Source organism: Danaus plexippus, chromosome 10, assembly GCF_018135715.1.
Source record: "Danaus plexippus chromosome 10, MEX_DaPlex, whole genome shotgun sequence".
Lineage (NCBI taxonomy): Eukaryota > Metazoa > Arthropoda > Insecta > Lepidoptera > Nymphalidae > Danaus > Danaus plexippus.
In genome coordinates, this window is record NC_083543.1 from 4,781,263 (window position 1) to 4,804,985 (window position 23,723).

At 29.0% G+C, this 23,723-nt stretch overlaps 3 protein-coding genes and 1 long non-coding RNA gene across 5 annotated transcripts; 3 read left to right on the forward strand and 1 right to left on the reverse strand.

Moving 5' to 3' along the window:
• The first annotated feature begins 258 nt into the window (after window positions 1–258).
• On the forward strand, window positions 259–2,400 carry LOC116766781 (complex III assembly factor LYRM7). Its single transcript, XM_032656875.2, has 4 exons — window positions 259–415; window positions 560–703; window positions 2,053–2,134; window positions 2,209–2,400. The coding sequence occupies exons 1-4, from the start codon at window positions 395–397 to the stop codon at window positions 2,322–2,324; spliced, it is 363 nt and encodes a 120-aa protein (XP_032512766.2). The 5' UTR covers window positions 259–394; the 3' UTR covers window positions 2,325–2,400.
• Window positions 2,401–3,928: 1,528 nt separating this feature from the next.
• On the reverse strand, window positions 3,929–4,788 carry LOC116767051 (NADH dehydrogenase [ubiquinone] 1 beta subcomplex subunit 2, mitochondrial-like). Its single transcript, XM_032657203.2, has 3 exons — window positions 4,593–4,788; window positions 4,271–4,397; window positions 3,929–4,083 (listed from the first exon to the last, which is right to left on the reverse strand). Exons 1-3 carry the CDS (start codon window positions 4,688–4,690, stop codon window positions 3,997–3,999), a joined length of 312 nt encoding a protein of 103 aa, XP_032513094.1. The 5' UTR covers window positions 4,691–4,788; the 3' UTR covers window positions 3,929–3,996.
• A 4-nt stretch (window positions 4,789–4,792) lies between these two features.
• On the forward strand, window positions 4,793–6,982 carry LOC116767052 (uncharacterized). The gene is made up of 2 exons (XR_009752697.1): window positions 4,793–6,621; window positions 6,809–6,982. It is a non-coding gene; the product is annotated as an uncharacterized LOC116767052 (long non-coding RNA).
• A 1,125-nt stretch (window positions 6,983–8,107) lies between these two features.
• LOC116766745 (SH3 domain-containing kinase-binding protein 1) lies at window positions 8,108–22,946 on the forward strand. Of its 2 annotated transcripts, none has more exons than XM_032656828.2 (15): window positions 8,108–8,303; window positions 9,657–9,840; window positions 10,703–10,817; window positions 12,046–12,199; window positions 13,293–13,475; window positions 15,858–15,984; window positions 16,630–16,756; window positions 17,019–17,122; window positions 17,207–17,344; window positions 17,800–17,885; window positions 18,758–18,932; window positions 19,641–19,758; window positions 19,870–19,963; window positions 20,428–20,879; window positions 21,101–22,946. In XM_032656828.2, exons 1-15 carry the CDS (start codon window positions 8,279–8,281, stop codon window positions 21,251–21,253), a joined length of 2,235 nt encoding a protein of 744 aa, XP_032512719.2. In that variant the 5' UTR covers window positions 8,108–8,278; the 3' UTR covers window positions 21,254–22,946. The 2 variants fall into 2 exon arrangements, with proteins under 2 accessions (XP_032512719.2, XP_032512720.2); XM_032656829.2 differs by having other exon boundaries at window positions 10,712–10,817.
• Window positions 22,947–23,723: the final 777 nt, after the last annotated feature.

Genomic DNA, 23,723 nt, shown 5'->3' on the forward strand with positions numbered 1-23,723 from the left:
TTTTTTTTTTTTTGTTAATGTTTTTACGGCTCTGGATACGAGTCCTTTTGAGCCTGCGCTGCTCCTTCTGATATCTGTCATGCCATATAACAAATTCAATTAATAATTTTATAAACTTTTCTTTTGAATATGCTTTTAAAATAGAGTAATGAACATTTTAAATAAAGTACAAAACAAATATAAAAAAGAAATATAATATATGGAAACAAATTACACTGGGATTTAAGAACATGTATTTATAATCAATTTCTAAATTTTTTAGTCAAGTGTCAAGCATAGCTGTCAAGTTTCAGGGTATAATAAATAAAATGTCAAACCTCTGGACATAAGTTAGAGCGTATATTATGTATTTGAAATAGTTTCATACGAGTAAATTCGAGTACGAAATAGAATCATGAGCGCCTTACGAATACAGGTATATGTGCATACACTGACTAATCATAGTCATACATTAAATTCAACTGTTAAAATCTCATCATTTCACTCAAATTTCTAGGGTTTGAGGATATCAAATAAATACCTCATTGGATTCTAACTGAATACAATTTTCTCTTTTTAGGTTTTAAAAGTATTTAAGAAACTGCATAAAACTAGGATGAAAGTCTTTGAAGGGGACGAGAGAGCTCTCACTGCAGCCAGACAAAAGATTAATGAAGGATTCGCCAAAAATAAAGAGGTTCATAACGAGGAAGCTATCAAAGAGGTAACTATATAGTATTTCTAAAAACTACTGTTAAAATTTTGATAACATGATATTACCTTTGACTTTAATAATTATTTTTCAAGTAATTTTTTTGTCATATTTAAGGTTTAACATTCTGTTAGATTTAATGTGCCAACTTTTTCTATATTTTTTTTACTTCTATAACATAGAGTTACATAATGATAATATACTATATTTTATTTTTATTCTCTGTGACGGCCATCCAACTTATATAAATTCAATATATTATGGAGTAAAGTTATGTGTTTCTGCTACCTTAACAAATATTTATGCAAACGCAATATTTGGAAAATAGTCGACAGAATTAATATTGTATGTATGTATATGATTGTTTACTTATTATACACATTGTGTGTGTGAATATTAGTTATACTTTATTGGATTTTAAAAAATAATAAACTAAATGAAAGGTATAGCTGTTCTTATTATCAAAATTCTATTAAATGTAATATAACTTGTTATACTGAAAAGGTATGAGTAATTACACTGGCCAACAAATTTGTAATTTTTTTTTCGTCACATCAAAATTTATATTAAATTTTGAATATACTAGGGCCACCAAACAATAATATTGAAAAAAAATGCACACATCAGGCTTTTTTCTGACATCAAAACATATATTTTTGTAAAAAACACAATAATCAGCCATACTTACAGAATTATTTTCTAAAATCTAGTAGATACTTATGATTTTCTTAAATATTTCGCTTCTGGTCCTTTTAAGTCTCCCACGATAGTCTGCTAGCATCCCTGGTCTCCATTTCTCTTGATAACGGTTTTACTTTAAAGAAATGTCCTGATGGACCCTCTCATCTTGGTCGTCACTCACAGAACCCAAATTTGCCGGAAAGAAATCCAGATGAGAATGTAGCATATGTATTTTCAAGGACATATTACACCCCAAACCTTTAAATGATATCATAAATTTTTGTAATTTTCCGCTTTATGGTTACTGGAAAGTTTTGAACAACATTCACAAAAAATTTCTGGCGAGTTTTTCCTGATCATTCAGTTTCGTCATATTTATTTTATATTATATATTTTTTTGGAATATTTACGATGTAACTAACGTAAAAAAATGTAATTTAGCAAACACAATAGTTACACAGTCGACTTAATGCAGTCGTGTTAAAAGAAACATATATAAGGTCAGAAACGAATATGTAACTGTCACAAGAAAACTGGATATGGTAGAAACAAAACTGTTATATATTTTGAATAAGGGTACACCAACACAAATAAAAATCATAGAGAGTTTGTAACAAAAACAATATTTACCAGTGTTATTAATACTTCTCTAAATTTCTAACTTTTTCTTTCATTTTAAGTTGATAAAATTTGGAGAAGACATTGAAAAAGAATTAAGGACCCAAGTTATACAAGCAAGAGAAGTGAAACCAGGAGTGTTTGGTAAGAAAACAATTTTTTTAAACAAATTAGTGCCTTGAATCATTATCTATATCATTAATTATTATTGCTTTCAGAAGCTAAAATAAGAGAAGATACTGTCAAATTGGATAACATCCCCTACGATGATAACGCCATACCTGAAGATGGAGTTAAAGGAAAAAATCAATGTTGCCAATCAGTTAAAAAATAAAAATGTACATAAATTAATTTCGTAGTTCTATAGGTGATAAAAGAAATCTAGTCTTTATTTAAATTATACCTTTAAATTTTGTGATTTTATTTCTCGTAATTATTATATATAATTTCTAATTGAAATCAAGTTCAAAAAACAACAATAATGTATTTAAATAAATGTAATTATTTGTTCTCAAGTCACCCACATTTTTAACTATTCAATATTCATAATTAGCCCTGGCCATGAACTGTCTGATTTTTGCACTTGTTTTTCTATGGAAAGAACAATTTTTACTGGAAACATGTTGTCAGAACTTTTTTTTTTACCTAGGTTTGTGCAGTGGCTTTGAACGTTGGATATCATTTCAAGTCTATTCCATCTGGTTGAGAGAATTCCATTTATATGGAAGATAATTACAAGCATTTTTTTAAAAAAGAATAATATCATCAAAATTAATTCACCTAAACTTTCCATGAAAAAGTTAACCGTTTATAAAATATAAAACAAACGGTGCCTTGAATATCGTAACTTCGTTGCGTGTACCGTCACCTCTTCATCGTTCACCTAGGTATACTGTCCTTGAAACCAGATGTTATACTTTTCGTTAGGAATCATCCAATATGAAGCGAAGCCATTTTGCCTTCCAAAATTTTCAGCAAAATTGACATTTGCTCTTTGGCAAGTCTATTAAGTATTTTTATGAAGTAAAGCGAACTCTTGAACTCTTATATGACTTCAACTAAAAGCAAAAGTATCGTCAAGAACTTTTTGGCAAACGTTTTCTACAGAACTGCGCTGATTTTTATGGTTGAAATTGGTTATACCGATGGGTGACTCCTAACCAAATTTAACTGTTGACACATAATGCTACAGATACACGTCTTACTTAAGAGCCGGTTATTACTTCTGATAATTTATTTCATACCAAAGAAAGGTAAATACACAAACCCATAATTCCACACTTTCTCCAATAACCTCCTAAACAGAGTAACGGCCTCTTAGAGGCATGCTTGGGATAAGCGTAGGTCCCCAAAATATTACAGTTTTTTAGAATAGAATCAATAAAACAATAGTTTCTTAGAATAGAATCCCAGACACTGTACACCGCAATTAATCAGTAAATTTGAATTTTCGCATTGGTTTAGTGACCTCTTGAATTTAAAAGGTAGTTTTCTTTTTTATGTAGAGCTGCAATTAATTGTTTTTTATCAATACTTTTTTAAGGTTTTGACACAATTTTTTGGACTTCAGTTTCATAAATATGGTGTCAGAGTAAATGATGAGCGAAGTTTAAAAAAAAAAACTCACAGTAAAAGCAATAATCTTTATATCAAACCTTTAAACTTTTCGGTTTTTGCCTTTAAATAATTGTTGTATTATTATAAGAATTATCTTCTATTTGAGAATTACTATTAATATCGTAAATAATCTCTTGATTTGGTTCTGATTCATTGTAAGGCTGTGGAAATTACCTACTTATAATTACATTGCAAGGAGAACTGCTTTTACAACTAATTTCACTTATTCTATAGTATAAAACAGAGTATTTTTGTTTAATTTATTGTTCCCTGCATGCCATCAAAAATATATATGAACAAAATATCTCAAAAAACCATATATTCAATTTAAAAACATTTATTTTAACAATAATCTACACATAAGTTACGATTTAGAGTAAATTTCCAATTTACTTCTTCAATGGCCCTGCAGAATCAGGAGGAATGCCCAATTCTTCATCCGTCCATGTATCTGGGGTTATGTATGGCCATTCTCCCTGAAAAAGCATAATAACAACAATAAGAAACAAATAGTCTCTTGATTCAATAATATCCTGGTCATAATATAATTTCAGTCATACATTTTATTGAATTTAAAGCACTTCGACCAATTATATCACTTGATAATCTATAGTAAGCTACTGTTTTGTACAAAGTATGTTACTTTAAGTGTCAAATACATACATAAACATGTTCTGGCTCCGTAGCAATATGATAAAGAATCCACCACCAGCAGATTCCTCCAAGTACTTCAGCTAGATAAATGGTTTTATTTGATGGCATGGGTGGAGGCACTCGGTATGACCAGGTTCTGAAGGTACAATGGAATATTTCAGAAAATTTTTTATTAACTCTACCACACAATATCGTATGACAAAATACAATTTTCTGTCATGTATGGAAAAAGTAATTACTGTAGATATTAATTTAGTAACCCTGAACAAACCTATAACACATATATTAACTAAACATGTTATGACATAACAATTCGAACTTCAAGACATACCCATGGCCGGAGTTCCTTGTTATTTGTTTAGTATTAGCGGCTGCATTCTTAAGTGATCTAAGCAATATGGCTCTAGATAATAAATTACGGGCCAGCATTTTGCAGCCGTAATTTTTTTACGAAACCAATGCAAAAGTCTGAACCCTGAAAATATTTTTGCTTCTTGACATTTGCTCAGACTTCAAATGTCAAATGTTTGACAGAAGTCGCATTCATTTTTAATATTTTACACTTCTTAAAGATGACTTTGTCGATAATAAATACAGTGTGTATAAAAATGTATAGAACTTGTAATTAAAAGAACTGAGTTAAGGCACGACAAATTTAAGGAGATAATAAGCAAATTAAATTATTAGACATGAGACAATGGCCTCAGTCCATTGTAAAAACCATATTGTCAATCAAGAAATTTATGGACTACACTTACGACTTAAAGACGGTCGAGGGAACTCTTCAACGATTCATAGCAGATAGTTTGTGTTTCAACTTCATTAATTTGTATTGACAAAAACTTAACAAATAGATAGACGCTGACTGTCATCTATAGGGATCTGATGATAAAGACGAAGGAGAGTGCAGGGAACTTCTTAACGGTGTAAAGTATGTACCTTGTGTTTGGTCTTAATTCATTTATATGGATGAGAACTTTGCACCTATATGAATTGTAATGAAGGTCTGCAGTATATCTGATGATTGAGACCATTGCACGGTCTCCCATTATTTCAATAAAGTAAATTGTTAAAACCGGTCAATGATAATGATTCACATAATTCAAAGCTAGATTTTACAACAGTTTTAAGGAATCAATATAAAACAACAAGTTACGTTCGAGGTAAATACATCTCATAGACGTACCTAGACTGGAAATTTGACATCTCTATTCGAGCCGCAACAAATTTTGTGTCGGATTCAAATCATTTGTTTGGCAATCCTGATTTCAAAAATTCTATATATGGCTATAGTTCGGGAATGATATGCAAGAATATCTGGAGCTAAGGGCCCAGAATCTATATCGTCTAAGTGACTTAGAAAACATCTAGCAACATTGTCTGAAAATGATATGAAACATTTGGCCAAATTTATGGGCCATACAAGTGATATACATTAAAAGGTCTACAGAAAACCTAATGACGTGTATTAGACTGCCAAGACCTCTGATAATTCTTTATCTAATGTGTCTTTCAAGCCACTTAATAACATAAGTTTAAATGAAACTAGTATTATTCGGATTTACTACGCGGATTTTATTATTTAAAAAGTAAATAATCCCGACGTTTTTAAATAATAAAATCCGCGTAGTAAATCCGAATAATACTAGTTCCATTTAAATGAATACTCGCGAAAATCTTAGATCTCAACATAAGTTTAATTGAAATTAGTTGTAAAAGCAGTTCTCCTTGCAATGTAATCATAAGTAGGTAATTTCCACAGCCTTACAATGAATCAGAACCAAATGAAGAGATTATTTACGATATTAATAGTGACTCTCAAAAATAAGATAATTCTAATAATAATTCAACAATTATCCAAAGGCAAATACCCAAAAGTAAAGTTTGAGATAAAGATTATTGCTTTTACTATGAGTTTTTTGTTTCAAACTTTGCTTGTCATTTACTCCGACACCATATTTATGAAACCGAATTCCAAAAAATTGTGTCTAAACCTAATAAAAGTTTTGATAGAAAACAATTAATAGCAGCTCTACGTAAAAAAAATACCTTGTAAATTCAAAATAGGTCAATAAACCGATTTGAAAATTCAAATTTACTGATTATTTGCCGTGTACAGAGTAAAAAGAAATGTAGTGGTAAATCAGGAAGTGAAAACATTCAATTTGAGGCTCGAAATTTACTAATACGTTATATTAAAATCGACGAAAAACTAAGGATACTGTATTTCCCCGAATGCAGACAGACAAAATATCACTTATTGCAAAAAAAGATAACCATTTATCTAGCTGAAGTACTTGGAGGAATCTGCTGGTGGTGGATTCTTTATCATATTGCAAACTGAGCCAGAACATGTTTATGTATGTATTTGACACTTAGAGTAACATACTTTGTACAAAACAGTAGCTTACTACAGATTATCAAGTGATATAATTGGTTGAAGTGCTTTAAATTCAATAAAATGTATGACTTAAATGATATTATGACTAGGATATTATTGAATCAACAGTCTATTTGTTTCTTATTGTTGTTATTATGCTTTTTCAGGGAGAATAAAAATGCATAACCCCAGATATATGGACGGATGAAGAATTGGGCATTCCTCCTGATTCTGCAGGGCCATTGAAGAAGTAAATTGGAAATTTACTCTAAATCATAACTTATGTGTAGGTTATTGTTAAAATAAATGTTTTTAAATTGAATATAAGGTTTTTTGGGATATTTTGTTCATATATATTTTTAATGGCTTGCAGGAAACAATAAATTAAACAAAAATATGGTAAACATTTTAAAAACATACATTTAACCTTATTAGTTGTGTTTATTGATGGATTTTTCTTAAATATGCCATGTACAATTTTGTCTACAAGTCCCTTTATGTGCATTTAATAAAACTTAGAGAAGTATTTGCTGTTGTTACTCATAGTATAGCTTAAGTATAGAATTTAAACAGTCAGTGAAATTGCAAATTTATAACTTTTCATATAGAATATAAATATTTGGCTGTCTGGCTATTATAAAATATACAAAATATGTCATATAATTAGTATTGTATACATTTTTTTATCTATGCCGACGATATTTTAGGAGGAACTATATATACGTCCTCAAGAATACAAAAAGGTAGTTAAAAGATTTTTATTTTTATTTCAGTATATCAACATAGGTGAATCTTTTTAACGGTAAATTAATGGTTAAAAACTTGGTATGGACATAATATTTTGATGATATTTCTAACCTTAATATAAATAAGTTTGTTTTTATATTGCTTATATTTTTTTCGTCCATCTATTGCAAGTCGTTTTACAGTCAGACGCGTGGTGATAAAGTAAAAGGCAGATGCGGCGTTGCCAATGGCTTGGAACTGTTAGATTCAAAATCATCTTAGGCGGATTTATAGTCACAAAATTAATAATTGCATAGCTATATAACATTACAAGATATTTCACATTTGAATTTATATTTTGCAATACTAGAACCTTAATACGATTTTTTTTAATTTTCTGTGACAAATTCACGGTTCAAAAATATTTACCACTCGATCTGCTATTTCACCATATCATACGATACATTTTAAATATATAACAACCTAAAATATTTTTTTACCAGTTCACATACACATTTTCTATTACATATAAAGCATTTTTTTTTATTAAAATTAAAGTAATATTAACACTTTTTGCTATTATAATATAACTTTTAATTTGTTTTATTCATTTTATTGTTTCTATTACAATTAACGTATTGATATTAAAAACAACCAAGACTTTTGGCTATTCAAACGTCACACGTGTGACGATGAAGAAACAATATCTTAATCTGCAATTTATTCTGTTTAGTCTGTAGTGATTGTGTGATTTGTGAATTGACGACTGACGTGAATTGAAAATATTATTTCGTGTTTCGCCCTCATTAAGTTAAAAGATTTGTGTAAACACTATTTATTTTAATCGTATGTGTGTGTTGAAACAGTTATTTACAAGATAAGTGTTATGATGTGATTTTAAAGATACTGAAATGGAGACTAATACAAATCAAAAAGGTGAGTAATGTTCGTCTTTGTAAAACTAAAGACTTAGTTCTTGTTTGTGTATGTTTAACTGTACTGAGTGACATTATTTAGGCTGGCTTTCCATATCTTGTACTGTACATTATGGAATTGCTATAAAATAGTGTGAATGTTACAATAGGGTCAGTCACCTGTCGCACGGAAGTCGTGTTCTTTAACAAATTTTTAATATTAATATCAGTAAAGCTGCTATGAACTTATAAATAAATTTCTCATATAGTACGTGCGTCCTTATGTATTGCCAAGTATGCCGTGTGACTCACTTCTTAGCATTGTGATGTCATATGAATGCTAAAATGCCAATAAACAAATACATGTTGTAGTAAATTGACAGGGATGTATTTTATAAAGCATACCTTGCTAACAGAACCTATTTACCTAAAACAGAATTACTAAGCAAAATGTGCCCTATTTATATAAGAGTCTAATACATAACTAAAAATTGTAATTTTTGTAATAATAGGTTCATATGGGCAGCATATAAGATATAAAAAAAAACACTAATTATTTTAACTAAGCAATTAAATCTGATATTATTGTTATATTTCATTATTAAAATTATAAATATACAATATATCATAATTATGTATTGGTAAAGTATAACCAGTACCATATAGTACTAATATTAGTTTACCATCAATATGTGTTATAGAAAAGGTGAGAAGAAATATTATAATTAATGGCCATCCACAAAAGAGCACAGTTACAGTTCTATATTTAAATGTATTTTTAAAAAAATATTTACAAATGACTGACATTAAAAAATAATAATTTTGCTTCATATGTGACAATTTTGATTTAAATCAACTTAGTACTGGTTGGATGGTTATATGTCACTTTTGTATTAAATCTTTTTTGTATTTAAACTTCATCAATTGTTCATTGAGATGGGAAATTTTATTGAAATATATAATAGACTATAAAACAGTTAGTTGATGAATAGTTGTAACTACTACTATGGATAATATTTCTTATAGAATATGATGTCCCAGTTTTCTTACTTAAGTCATATTTTTAACTATTTACAGTAATTTTTATTATTATTTAAAGAGACATTTCTTTATGGGGTCAATTCTTATATTCATTTTTGAAGTATATACTTATATTAATAATAAAACTGATGTGAATTAAATGACTCCCTCTAAATAATAAAAAAACTTATAGAGAAGTAGCCTTTGTATTTGAAACAAAATTTTGAAATTCTTGTATAAAAATCTTATCTTCAATGATAATTAACTGAATGAGAACTTAATTAACCTTTATTTAATCAATAAGTTACATTTAAGGTAACTTGTTTTGTATTAAATATGATTCTTTTTGTTTCAGTTTCATGTATAGTGAACTACTCCTATGATGCGTCTGAGCCCGATGAGTTGACGATACGTCCTGGTGATGTGTTGAGAGATGTGGAACGTCTGCCCGGTGGCTGGTGGAGAGGTGAACTACGTGGTCGGAAGGGAATGTTCCCTGATAATTTTGTCTCTGTTCTCACTGATCAGAATAATGCAAGGTAAGAATGAAATTGTTTTACTTCATGATGTAATAAATTCAAACTTATGGTCTGTCTTCAAAACTCTTAAATACAAGTTTGTATCATAATTTTAGATACATATTATTTCTTGTTTTTCATTCATAAACCTACAATGACATAATCACATGATAGTAAATGATTTGTAAATAAAAAATGGGTAAAACTCCATTTGTGATGTAGTAATGCAAACTGCAACTGGTTATAAGGGTAGGTATATATATGTAAAATATTTTAATGTAGCCTTAAAAGTAAATAACTCAATGCCGTCACATTAATAATATTAGCATGGATAAAATATCAATTCTTATTATACTTATATTAAGTCGTAACAATTTGAATGAACTCATTAAAACTAAGTTATTACATGTCATTAAAGTTTTATAGAAAATGTTTGATCAATTCATATAGTTTAATTTATATTATTTTATTTTAATGTATTCCTAAATTTTATTTTTATATTTCTGTAAGATGTTGCGTGACAAAAATTTACATTAAAAAATAAAAATCCAGACATCAGATTAGCAGTAAAACTATAATTGTTTTTTATCTACTTAAATGAGATAAGGTTTGATAACACTGTCGCTGCATTGGTCGTAGTTAATTTTTGTCTTGTTATAGGACTACTACAGTTATTACTGCTTCATGATAATATTGTCACCGAGAAGTAATTTGTTAATGGATAAATTAATTAGCGATGACGTCACGAATGCTTTACTTATCGGAATTGCATTAACCGACGATTTATTAGATTAGTTACAAAAAATACTTTTAACGAGTAAACCGTATTATTTTTATTATTCGTTTTATTTGTGAATATATAACAAGAGAGTTATTGGTGAAGTTTAAATAGGCCGAGTAACGTGCAAGGTCGTTGTCGAGCGGTGTACAGTTATCAACCGGCGAACCCTGATGAGCTCCCGCTTTGTGTTGGTGACGTTTTGGAGGTCTTGAACGAGGTACGTCATTATATATAAACATCGTGTATATATACATATATATATATATATATATATATATACATAACAAAACAAGCTTACGTTTATTGTATTATATACCTATACCTATATCTATGCGTGTTAAATTCAATTCCTTAGTACATTATGTGAATTATAAATGTAATGCTTAATCTTCGTAAAAAAGTACACATATTTTTAGCTTAAATGCTCTTATAATACAAATTACATTTTCCCCCTTTTTTTGCACATATTTCAGTGATGTTTATAATATAAAAAATTTCTCCTTAAATTAACATAAATAATCTTTTTTGTGTTATAAAAAAGTCCAAAGAAAAATGGCTTTATAATTATAATTAAAGAAGAGTGTCTTAAAATTCGTTTTTTCCTACAATATGTTAAAAGAGTGCAAACGAATTTTGTTAAGTTACGATACACTAATGTGTATATAATGTGTTAATTAAATTGTTGAATATTAATATATTCAACAATTTAATTAACACATCGATTACAGTTAACGATAATCGAAATATAAACGTCCATATTCCTAACATAGGCCTTCGCTAATTAAGATTACAAGTTTTTTTTGGGGTAAATAAAAAAAAAATACGCTCATTACAATATATATAAATGTTATATTAATTAAGTCCTGGTGGCCTGGAGGTTGAAGGCCCGCCTCTCATACGTGAGAGCGCGGGTTCGAAACCTGGCAAGTACCAATGTGATCTTTTCCGTATCATATGTACTCTCAAAGAGTTTTTAGACGGTACTGACGGACGGTGAAGGAAAACATCGTGAGGAAACCTGGTCTTATAATGTCAAAATTATAAGATTGAAATCGCCAACCCGTCTTGAGTAAGCGTGGTGATTAATGCTCTAGCCTTCTCCGTGTGAGAAGAGGCCTTTGCTCAGCAGTGGGCTCCTATAGGCTGATGATGATGTTACATTAATATCTATAATTAAAAATTTTACCCATAAAGATAGACCAATTAGCGATAATAATAAACGGACAAACATAAAACCGAAATACATAATGTAAAAATAAAGTTTTCATGTGCTTATAAAGACGATCAGTGACTATTTGCTTAAAAATAAATATATAAATAAATAAATATAGATTTAATATGGTAGACATATGATGATTTTATATCAAATTCGTTATTACAATACAATATGGCAGTTAGAATGAATCCTATTTGAAGCCACTGTTAAAGTTTTCTATCATCTAAAGGTCGAGGAAGGCTGGTGGAAGGGTCGTAGGTCAGGTCGTGTGGGCGTATTCCCGTCCAACTTCGTTGTCATGTTAGAGACGAGCCCCACGCCCGCACCTCCCCTACATCCAGCACCGCCACTGGAACCAGCGCCCGCACTGCCGCCAAAGCCCGGTGAGTTCATCAATACTTCTATAGTGTATAAAAATTAGATAGTTATGATATACCCAAAATGATAAGCCTAAAGTTATATATTCACCTAAAATCATATACCCAAAGGGAAATTCCCGTAATGTCAATTTCCTGAAGGGGCAAAACATTGATGATGAACCACATACAATCCTGGATTCCCCACAGTCAATTTAAGTTATTGACTGGAGTGATTCAGTTCCTAATGTAAACAGTGGCAATGAATCATTTGATATGATACTCCTATAATATTAACAATGACGTTTCACTGTTGTTTACCACTTTGTTTACAATTACAAGTATATCTTTAAATATTAATTTTGTTTATGTTTGTCTATGACTAGTTTTATCTTTGCTAAAAAAGATTAATTGTTAGTTTTAATATTATATTCCTTGAGGAATATATATGTATTCAAATATAAGATAATTTTGAGATTAAATTTGACATATATTATATTGCGATTGATTAAAATTATAATCTTCAAAACTGTTTATCATAAGTGTACATACTAATTTGTGTAATTTATTTTTGAATAACTGTTCTTTTTTTAAATTTTGAAACAAACCGTAGTACTAAATTTCACGTGTCATATAGGTTTTAATTTTTGATAGAACTTTTTTGAAGTTTTATAACGTCTAGCGTGACTTTTATGATTTTTTTGTCAATCTGTTTATTTATAGTTTAAATAGTTTAAGTAAAAATATATAAATTAAATGAATTTAAAATATACTTTATATAAAGGATTGAAATAAAAACGTACGTAACTAGACTTTACTAATCAAATTCTAAAATAATTTGTTAATATTTTATGTTGACTTATTTATAAGTTTATTAATGAAGTTAATATATAATAATAATATTAACACGTGCTAAACAAGACTTGTGGTAATATCGTGAGAGGAATTACTTGGCAATGTTCCTGCTTGAGTAATAAAAAATATATATATTTTCTTAACAAAATAATCAGACTTAACATTTTTTGTTACTTATATTAGTTATAAAATGTTAATATATTTTTCTTTGTCATTAATCTGATTGTATACACTGTATTCTTGAACCAAATATTTATCTTTCCAGTCAAAGAGTTATGCCGCGTTCTGTTCCCATATACAGCGGTGAACGAAGACGAATTAACTCTATCCGAAGGTGACATAGTTAGTATCGTGTCAAAAGAAGCACCGGATAGAGGCTGGTGGAAAGGGGAACTTCACGGACGAGTAGGCTTCTTCCCGGATAATTTCGTGCAGTTGTTACCGGCAGGTGAGTTTTAAAAGTGAATTAAACCTTTATAGTATAGTATAACTGATTTCATACAGCTAGTGACAATTCAGAATTCTATTTTTAAATTCTCAGATTCCTTGGAATATTTTTTTTTTCTTTAATTTTTATTCCTTGCTGCGGATGTATACTTTTTTACGCTATTTTTATTGTCTATGTACGTCTTAATTGTGTATTTTCGGTCCATGTTAACATTAACCAACATCTCGTCTGCCCGTGATCACGGTTGCTGAAAAGTAATCGAAACGTCGGGATTATGTACTTTTAAAGTAATAAAATCCGCGTAGTATATCCGAAATATATTAGTTAATATATTTTATTTAATGAAACTTCATTTAAATGAATAAAACTCGCGAAAGTCTTAGATCTCATTATAAACCAACTTCGTTTAAAATAAATTTCTAGATAAGTAGTGAACATGTTATAAGTATATTATGTAGTGAGTTTTTATATTGCTTTAACAATAATATAAATTAAAGCATTCTAAATGAAAATAAATTTAAACAAACCGTCTGTTGTGACAGACGAATAAATTAAACGGAATATAATAATTAATAAACAAAGATCTCACAGTGGATTTATTTGTTATTTATTGATGTTTATTAATATTTTTTTCGTTTTTTTTTTAAATCATGAATCTATACAAACTGAACTCTAAAGGACATTTGGAATATTTTAAAAATAATTTTAAAAGATTACATGTTGTATAAAGTTTGTTATATATAGATATATCCCATACGTTTGATAAGAGAATTACTACAAATAATAAAAAAATGTTACGTATGTAATGATATTCGACTATGTATTTATATTTTTGCCGTCAAAAGACATTAAAGTGTCCCGTAGTGATTTGCTATGTATTAAATAATTAATAAAAACAGCAATATTTTAGTTTAAAAAAAAATACATTTGCATTCAAGAATTTATATAAAAAAAACAATTTATACGACATTTACTATAAATAATTTCTTTTATATATAATGGGGTTCTGAATGCTTATTAGCCCGGGTCTGCATAGTCAGCTTACTAGTTTTTAACTAAAAAATCTACGCTAATATTATAATTAAAGAAAAGTTAATGCTCTGTATGTCGTGTTAGGTTGCGAACCTGGGATAATCATACCGATTAAATTATTTATTTTAATGAGATGTAACACTTTCGCGAGTATTCATTTAAATGAAACTAATATTCTTCGGATTGTACTACGCGTATTTTATTATGTTAAAAACGTGATCACGGTTGCTGGAAACTGCGAAGTAACCGAAATGTCGGGATTAGCAATATTATTTTTAAATATTATTTTAGTTATTTAATTAAAAATAACATTTTATTTAAATAATTTGAAAAGTTTATACATTTGTGGGTTACAAACACACACACACACACACGCGTAAAATTTTCCTTAAGAAAATTTAACTTTTATAAAATGATTCACAATTGTTTATTATTGATTAAATCAATTCAAAACGATCATCCAACGTGTAATGTAAAAGTGGTCGTGTCGACGCAAGGTTATCAACTGTACGATAAATATTTGCAATGTTATATCATTATTTATTATATTCTTGCTTGTGTTATATCGACACTTTATATTGTGTTCTAATAAAATTTAAAAATTAAAAAAAAAAAATAGAAAAAAGTTTTCATATCGTTTTAAATTTTCAGTGAAACATCCGTGAAGTTTTATTATAAAATTTTATTAAAAAAAAAATCTATTATTATATAGTGCTTCGTGTTAACGCGAGCTGTATTATTTTTTTATCAAACGCTGTCCGATACAATTTGTCGGTGTGTTTGTCATTACAATATTGACATTTGTCGTGAAGGCCGCGAATTGAATACAGTCCGTGATTTTGCAAGAGAATATGTTCGCGTAATATTTGTGTTGATTTAGTTAGCGTTGACGCAACCGTACGGTTTAGAGTTACAGCCGATATGGCTGTTGAGCGAGCTCATAAATAACACAATTTCTTCATTAAAAGTATTTATTAATTCGGATATTAATTTAATTTTAAATATTCCTTAATATTTATTTAGGTGTGTCGTGATTTGTGAATGTATTTCTTTTTTTATTGAAACTCTGTAGAGGATGTAATTTATGCATATTTTGTAAGTTCAAATGTGAAGCTAGTTTTTGTGGTGTTCTCGCAGTGGTTCAGAAAACAGTTAGAGATAATATACTGTGTGGGAGACTGGTTGTATGGTGATAAATTAATATTACGTTGGTGAATATTTGATTTGTCTTATCTTGTGTTGGTGACTGGCATCTGTTATTGGATTTTTTGCGAGGATATAAAACAAACAATAAGTAATGAATATGTTAATTAGTTAATTGTTAATTAGAATATTAATGAACAATTTCAGTGGCCCAGGAGGTTGAGGAGAAAAAGCCGGATAGACCATCGTCGAAGACAAACTCACTGTATCCAGTACTGAACAAGTACTCAGAGAAAACAGCGTCTGTTAAGGAGCTTACAACATCTAAAATAAGGTATTAAAACTTTGATCAAAAATTATATAATCTTGTACAGACTGACCAGTATATATGTGCAATATATTATAGTCCTATAAATTCCTAACAATAATTATATAAAAACAAAAATATTAATTTTAAATGTGTCATACGCTTATTCTGTAATCTTTATTATGACATTCCAGGTAATGTTTATAGTATCACTGGATTTACCGTGAACATATTATCAGTTATTGCATCTGTGATTAAATAAGTCAATAATATTATGGTTCCCTATATATTAAAATTAATGTTCAGAAATTTGAGTTATTTACTACATTGGATGCGGTCTACAGCTATTTGTTGTAACAAATTTATATATATTTACACATCCATATGTTGAATTAATTTATTCTTTTAATTCTCATGGCTTAATTAAGTATTGTCTCGTGATTTTGAAATTATTTGGCGTTTAATGGCTATTCAATTGAAATTTGATGTAAAAAGAGTACATTTTATAGTTTAAAACAGTCATCATTATTGATGTATACAAAATTATTTATATGTGTATTATAAAATTCTAAATAATATAATATTGTTATAACAAATAGAAAATTTAGAAGATCCAATTTACTGCTTTTACTTCATAATTATTAATATTAACCCATGTTCGTATGATTGCAGCATGCACAAAGAGAACACGGTCAGTAAGGAGAGCAGCACTCAGAGTACCGTCACACACACAACCAAGAATGAAACGGAGAAGATTGTACACAATGAGACTGTTATAGACGGATCTACAGACACACAGGTATATATATATATATAAAATGATTTAGTTATTTGTAGTTATAATAATTTTAGGGAGATCATCTACATAGGTGATATATATAATAGTAGTATATCATTAAAAATTATTAATATTTAAAGTAATACATATTTTATTTATCTATAATTTTAATTTAACCTCAATAAAAGCAAGAAATAGAAACTCTTTTGACACATCATATGAAATAATGATTTGGTGTTATGTACTTGTGCATATTAATTTAATTTGTTTTGGTAATTTACAGGTCAAGAAACCTCCGGTGCCGTTAAAGAAGAGTCCAACACCCGGTACTGTGGGTGGTTTGTTCAGCGGACTTAAGAATAAGATGCTCTCATCCTCCGATAAAACGTTAGCATTCATTATAGAAGTTTATGTGTTATATATTTATATATAAATATTATTATTAATCGTTGTTTTTTATTATCGTTATAGAGAAAAAACAGTATCAAGTAGTGTAACGGCGTTCGATCGCACCGATGGTATAACGTCGAGCAAGGCGATTGTCAACGACACCAACAGTTTTGATCACGTGGAGAGGAACTCCATACTGAATGATCCTAGAGCTGGCAGGTGGTGCTTATGTTGATATTAATTAGTAATTCATATATATATATGTATATATATATAGGCTCGTTAATTAATATCTCTCTCTCTCTCTCTTCTTATATATATATGTGAATGTTATATTATAACAAAATATTTACTAAAAAAGGTTATTAAATGTTGAGCATTCGAATTATTAAAATGATTTAATCTTTCATTGAACAATGTTGATGAATGTTTCTTCCGTCCGATGATAATTGATAAGGAGTCATCTGATGTTTGCTTTCGTCGTTCAGTCTGACCAAATTCGTCAGGCTGAGTTTACCTCACATTCGTTATAACTTCAGTGACGTTATAACTTTTGGCTACTTACACATATATATAAGAAGAGAGAGAGAGAGATATTAATTAAAGTGCCTATTTGTGATTATATAGCAATATAAATAATATATAATATTAAAAATGTATTACTTATATTACAGGGTAAAAGCCCCTCGTCGACGTCCTCCCAGTCAGGCGCTGAGAGACGACACTCTTCAACAGATCGGTCTCAGTAATGGTCATGAAGGTATATATTATATGAAAGTTAATTTAATATTTTCCATAGAAGAGCGGGTATCAAAGTTTTTATTCTGATATAAACTCACGCCGTTGATCAAATGTATTTGTTATATCTGATCATAAAACAAAGACGATATTTCGCAGTTCAATATCACATGTAGTATTTATATGAAACTATTGTCTGTTATAAAAATTATCTAGAAAAGTTGGTTCATATTCCAAAAAATAAATACATAGTAATATATTATTCAATATATACTTAGGAATTAATGTTTTTATGAAACGAATATTTTGTAAGCAGGGCGTGTTTAGTTTGTTTTTTGTTCTCCCTTATAGAGGCTTTGTCAATGTGTCACTAAACTCGGACAGTGTACCTAATACCGAATATCAGCTAGTCAAATGTATTACAATTTACTTTTTCTATACAATGTGCTACAAAGAAAAAAAATCTTTTTTTAATTTTAACTCATATCATAAATACATGTAAGCTGCTTCCCATCGATAAGCTGTCAAAGCCGGGAATTATAAATTAATTACATTTTGTTATTAATCTTTGTTTGTGTGCTTATTTCTATATAACTTAAAAGTTATGGAACTGATTTTGATGAAATTTTGTGTTCAGGTAGGTTTTAGGTGAGATCCTCTCAGTACTTTGAAATAATACGAAGTAATAATTACTTACAGAGAGTATTGTTGTTGTCATTGTTATTTTGGTCTATGTGAATGTATTGTACAATCTTTATTCAACTTTTATTATGTGCGTACACTATCTATTATTGCAAGTCAAAGAAGAAATACAAATAATAAAAAATATCTACCTTCGAATTCATAGAATTATTACAATTTCAGTGTTTATAACAAATTTTGCAATATTTCTAGCACCGATCGAGAAATCTCCTGAGAAGGAGGAGATCCGACCAAAAGCACGGGACTGGGAGAAACACCGAGCGCCGTGGATGGAGGAGCTCAAGTTAAACCAGGCGAGGAAGACCAGCGGGGACGGGAAGACGCGTCCATCAGAGGCTGGACTTAAATCTGGTGGCAGTACTGACAGGTTCAAACGAATTATTACATATTAATATTCCCATACAATAAATATATTGAGTAATTTTACTTAATAGCAAACACTGTATGACCTCGACAAAATAGAAAGAAAGGCAAGAGATATAATAGCAGTAATTCAACATAAAAACTCACTATTCTTAACATGAGATCTACAGACTACAGACTATATTACAATTCAGTATTTAGAAACCATTATCTTAGACTCAACGCTATAAATAATGTTAATGGGCCACATATCTTAAAACACTGCGACAACTATGTCGCAGTAACTATAAATAACTATATTTATACATACTTATTTTTTTCCTTTTATCAACATGTCCTACACAATCGTGAAAATTTTTGGCTAAACTGAACATAACAGAATGAAAATTAAAAATAAAATTAATATCATCAGTTTTATTATCAGAATTTATTAGTGTTTTATGACACAATTATGAAAAGCTAGACGATTCATCTTTAAAGTAAATGTTCCACTTCCAGACTTATTGTTATTGATTACAGTAACTTATCATAGTTTGAGATATTCTTTGTATATCTTTAATTATGTGCAGATTGTGTCGTAATCCGAGGCCTTGAGGCTATTAATAATGATGTTTCAATAATGAAATAATCTTATTTAGTCATAGCGAAGCACTGATTGAATGCATTACATATTAAATAAAGTTTATTTAGTAAGAATTTCTCGTGTTTTCAGAATATTGGAATGTGGCTTAGAAGACAAGAGATCTTCACATTCAATGGAAATGTCTAAAAGCACGTCGTCCATTAGCAACAGAATATCGGTTTTAGAAAATATTAAATCTACCACTGAGGTATATATACTAGAATATAATAATAATATTATTTAAACGAATTTCATATATATATGTATATATATATATATATATATATATGTATATATATTTGTATAATATGTATTCCAGACTAAGACACAAGTGAGTGAGTCAAAGAAGGAATCCTTACCACCTGAACTACCAACAACAAGTCCACCTTCACTGCAATCTCCAACAGCCGCTGGTGAGTGTTACCACTATTGTATAGGAAAATAAAATTAACATGAATGAGTCTCAGAATAATATGATCGAAAAACTGTTTTTATCATAGGATAAAAACTGCGTTTATAAAAATGATGATAATGATTAAAAAGTCAAACATTTATTTTATATGAACAGATTAACATAAAAGTAATTTAGTTTCCTGTTGTTAAATATTAATTGTTTTGTTGTTTACTGCCTCTTTATGATTACGGAAAAGGAAAAGAAAGGGAACCATATGAAAATTGATTCAATTATGGTATTGTCCTTGTTTTGAAGTTTAAACAATGAAGTGATACCATATTTAATGTCAATTTAAGTGTTGCTAGCACAAAAAAAAGAATTATGTTTAAACATTTTCCAATCAATCAGGAAAAGACTATCGTCGTAATGTAGTGAACATATCTAAGATTATAATATTAAATATATTTCTGCTTATATTTCAAGGACGCACTATATCTGCCATGTTTGAAGAGGTTCGCAAGCCGCCAGCCCCCGCACCGCCAATAGCCGCTCGACTGTCCGATCATGAGAAATCCAAACAGGACAAGACAGACAGACACTCTGACAGGTTCTCAAGCCTAGATGGTTCGGACAAGAGTGACGTCACAGAGGTCACTGACCCCTCCAAATACCTCAGCTTGGAAAAATCGACTGATAAAAACAATGAAATCAACAAACTGGCAGCTACGGCGGATAGGTTCAGTGACATTCAGATATTTGCGACTGAAAAGACTAGTGTTAAGAATGAAGCTAGTAAATTTAGTATCATTGAAAAATCGACCGCGGCCATAGAGAAAAATGAAAAGACGGAAATTCTACGTTCCAGTACATTAGAAAGGCGGCCTAAGAATGATAAGGAGTGCTCAGAGGCTTTGATTGCTCAATTAAATAATAGGGTTAGTACTTTACAATCTATGGAAAATATTTTATTTTTATCTCTGCTCTATGTCCAATTGGTTACTGATTTCGTCTGTTATTTTTTTTTTACATATCAATATAATAACCACGTTAAGAAACAACAAAGTCGTCACTAATTTTTGAATTAAAAGCTCAATTTTATAATATATTTAAACCTTTTACACCTAAATCATTATTGACCAAGTTATATGTCTTTCAGATACTTAACCTAGAAAAGTTAATAGAAGTACAAAACGCTAAATTCAACACTGCCATCGAGGATCTGTCGAATAAGTTGAAACAGGAGACGGAGAAACGACAGGCGTTACAAATGGAAATAGAGAAGCTAGCTCACTGTGTTACACAAGTCTAGTATGTTATATAGACAGCTAGTGTTATAGTGGATTGTATGTCAGTCATGACACATGACACATGTCAAAGTCGATGCGTAAACCCGCCAAGTCGCTCTGAAGCGACACTAGTTTAGAAATCCTAAAACAACATGGCATTGTTCATAGTTGATTAGTTTAACATTTTATATAAATGCTGCTATTATTTATTACGTAAATATTTTATATTATATCAACGAAATAATTTATTGTCAGATAATTTAATGAATTGTATGAAATTTTGAATGACACGATTGAAATGGAATGATGTAATAAAGTGGTACAGAAAAATCTACGTCTTCAATTACTTTATAGAGTTCACTTTCAATGTCAGTACATTATGTAGTTCATAATCTATAATTATCGATATTTATGTGATACAATTTATTCCTGGACAGATATTTTGAGTACTTATGTAGTTAGCGAGGCAATGCCTTAGACGACAGTAGCTATGTAATACAATAATAATATTAAGATATTGTTGAACATGTTGTAATTTTTTTTTGTAATAAATTTTAATTTTAATTTTGAAGTGCTATGCATAATGTGAAAATGTTTGTACAATTTTTATTTGTATAACACAACTGAGCGGCCAAATGTTTGAAAGTTCAATGGTTATAATTTTTAATTCCTACACAGGCTAAATGCTTTAATGTCGGAATCGCTTCTACATTTTTTTTATGCGGTTGTTTATTATAGAATAAATTGGTTGTTGCCAATTTGGAGTCCTAATAATACAATGTACCTAGGCCATGTCGAATTTGTCATTTATGGTAGTTTAGTTATCCTCAGGTAACTCTGTTGTACCATTAAACTAAAAGTTTAATTTAGTATGGAGCGATTTCGTTACTAGTACTTAATCTGGTTGATGATGAAAGCGAGTTGATATACGGTTACAAAATTAGTGCCATCACTGTTTGCGCATTTTTATTTTGTGAATAACTTTAAGTATATTATGTGAACATGACAGATTGTGATTGGATGTTTGGCATCTAGTGATTTATACATTCCACGTTCATGTGTACATAGTATGGCGTTTTATATGAAGTCCTTATAAGATATTCTTTTATACATCATATTGAATACAACTGACATTCTAATTACTCGCTTATAAATAAAAATTGAGTTTAAATTTATATTGATAATTCTTATTTCTTATATACGTATGGAATACATAACGTGTGAGAAGCCATATTTTAATTGTAGTTAGTATATTTGTACTTATGTAAATGTATGTCCAGTCAGACGACACTGTACCTTTTTGTGAAACATATCTCGGAATTCTTTTCACATATAATAAAATTAAACAATAAAATTTTATATATTGAGTGATATATATATGAACTTATGAGGTTGTAACTAACCATCCAATATTTACATGTTTCAAATGTACAGATTGTATCTAGAATTTTCGTTCCATGATTCAAAAATAGAAATATATTCAAATATTTTAAACTTGTACTACAATATATATACATGATGTTCTTTTTTTTATCTCACTCCATCAAAGATGTAAATATTGGATGTCTCTGTGGTATGAAATTAAAATGGATAAGTATTAATCTAGAGGTTGTAGCCTAGGTTATGTGATATAACGCCTAACGCATACTAAATTTAATTTATACATTTTTTTTATCAATGGCTTTAATAGTGCACAAATATATCGCATGATGAAAATTTATAGATTTTTATTATGTGTGACATGAACGCTTTATATATGATATTCAAATATTTATAAAGGTAGTACAAAGTATATGAATAGTCGCTTGAGCTAACTGCATTAAAATATAATAATTTCCGTTCATATAACATTAATGTAAACATAATAACTGCAATAGAAAATAACATATTTTTCTTATTAATATTTTACATACAATCATTAAATTTATGTATTATTTTGGTATTTTAATATTTTTGATGTTTATTATTTAAATATCATAAATTTTTTATATTAAATGTGGAATTTGAATATTTTTTTTGTATTTCCGGCAATTTAATGGAATAAAATCTATGATATTGCAAAACTACTTAAATATTGCATTTTTATTAATTTTGATCTATTACTTAGTCATTATTAACATATAATTTCTTTAGTTGTACCTGAAATCTTGAAGGTTATTGAGGAAAATACAATGTTTTTATACTACCAATACTGCTCTGAAAACAATATGGTATATTGATATCTTATATTTTATTTAACAACTTGTACATAATTAGTAGTCCTTATATGTACATACATGAAGTATAAAGTATATTTTGTTTTTGGTTGATAAAATGAATGGGACAATTCCGTACTTAATTTATTTCCTTATTACGTCCCATCTGCGTACATTCATAATGTTTTTTTTTTTTTTTAAATAAATCATGCATATTATGAGAATAAATAAATATTCAAAAATAATTTGTTTTAATTCTCTGTATCCAATATTTTATTGTTTCAATTATTGCATGCTC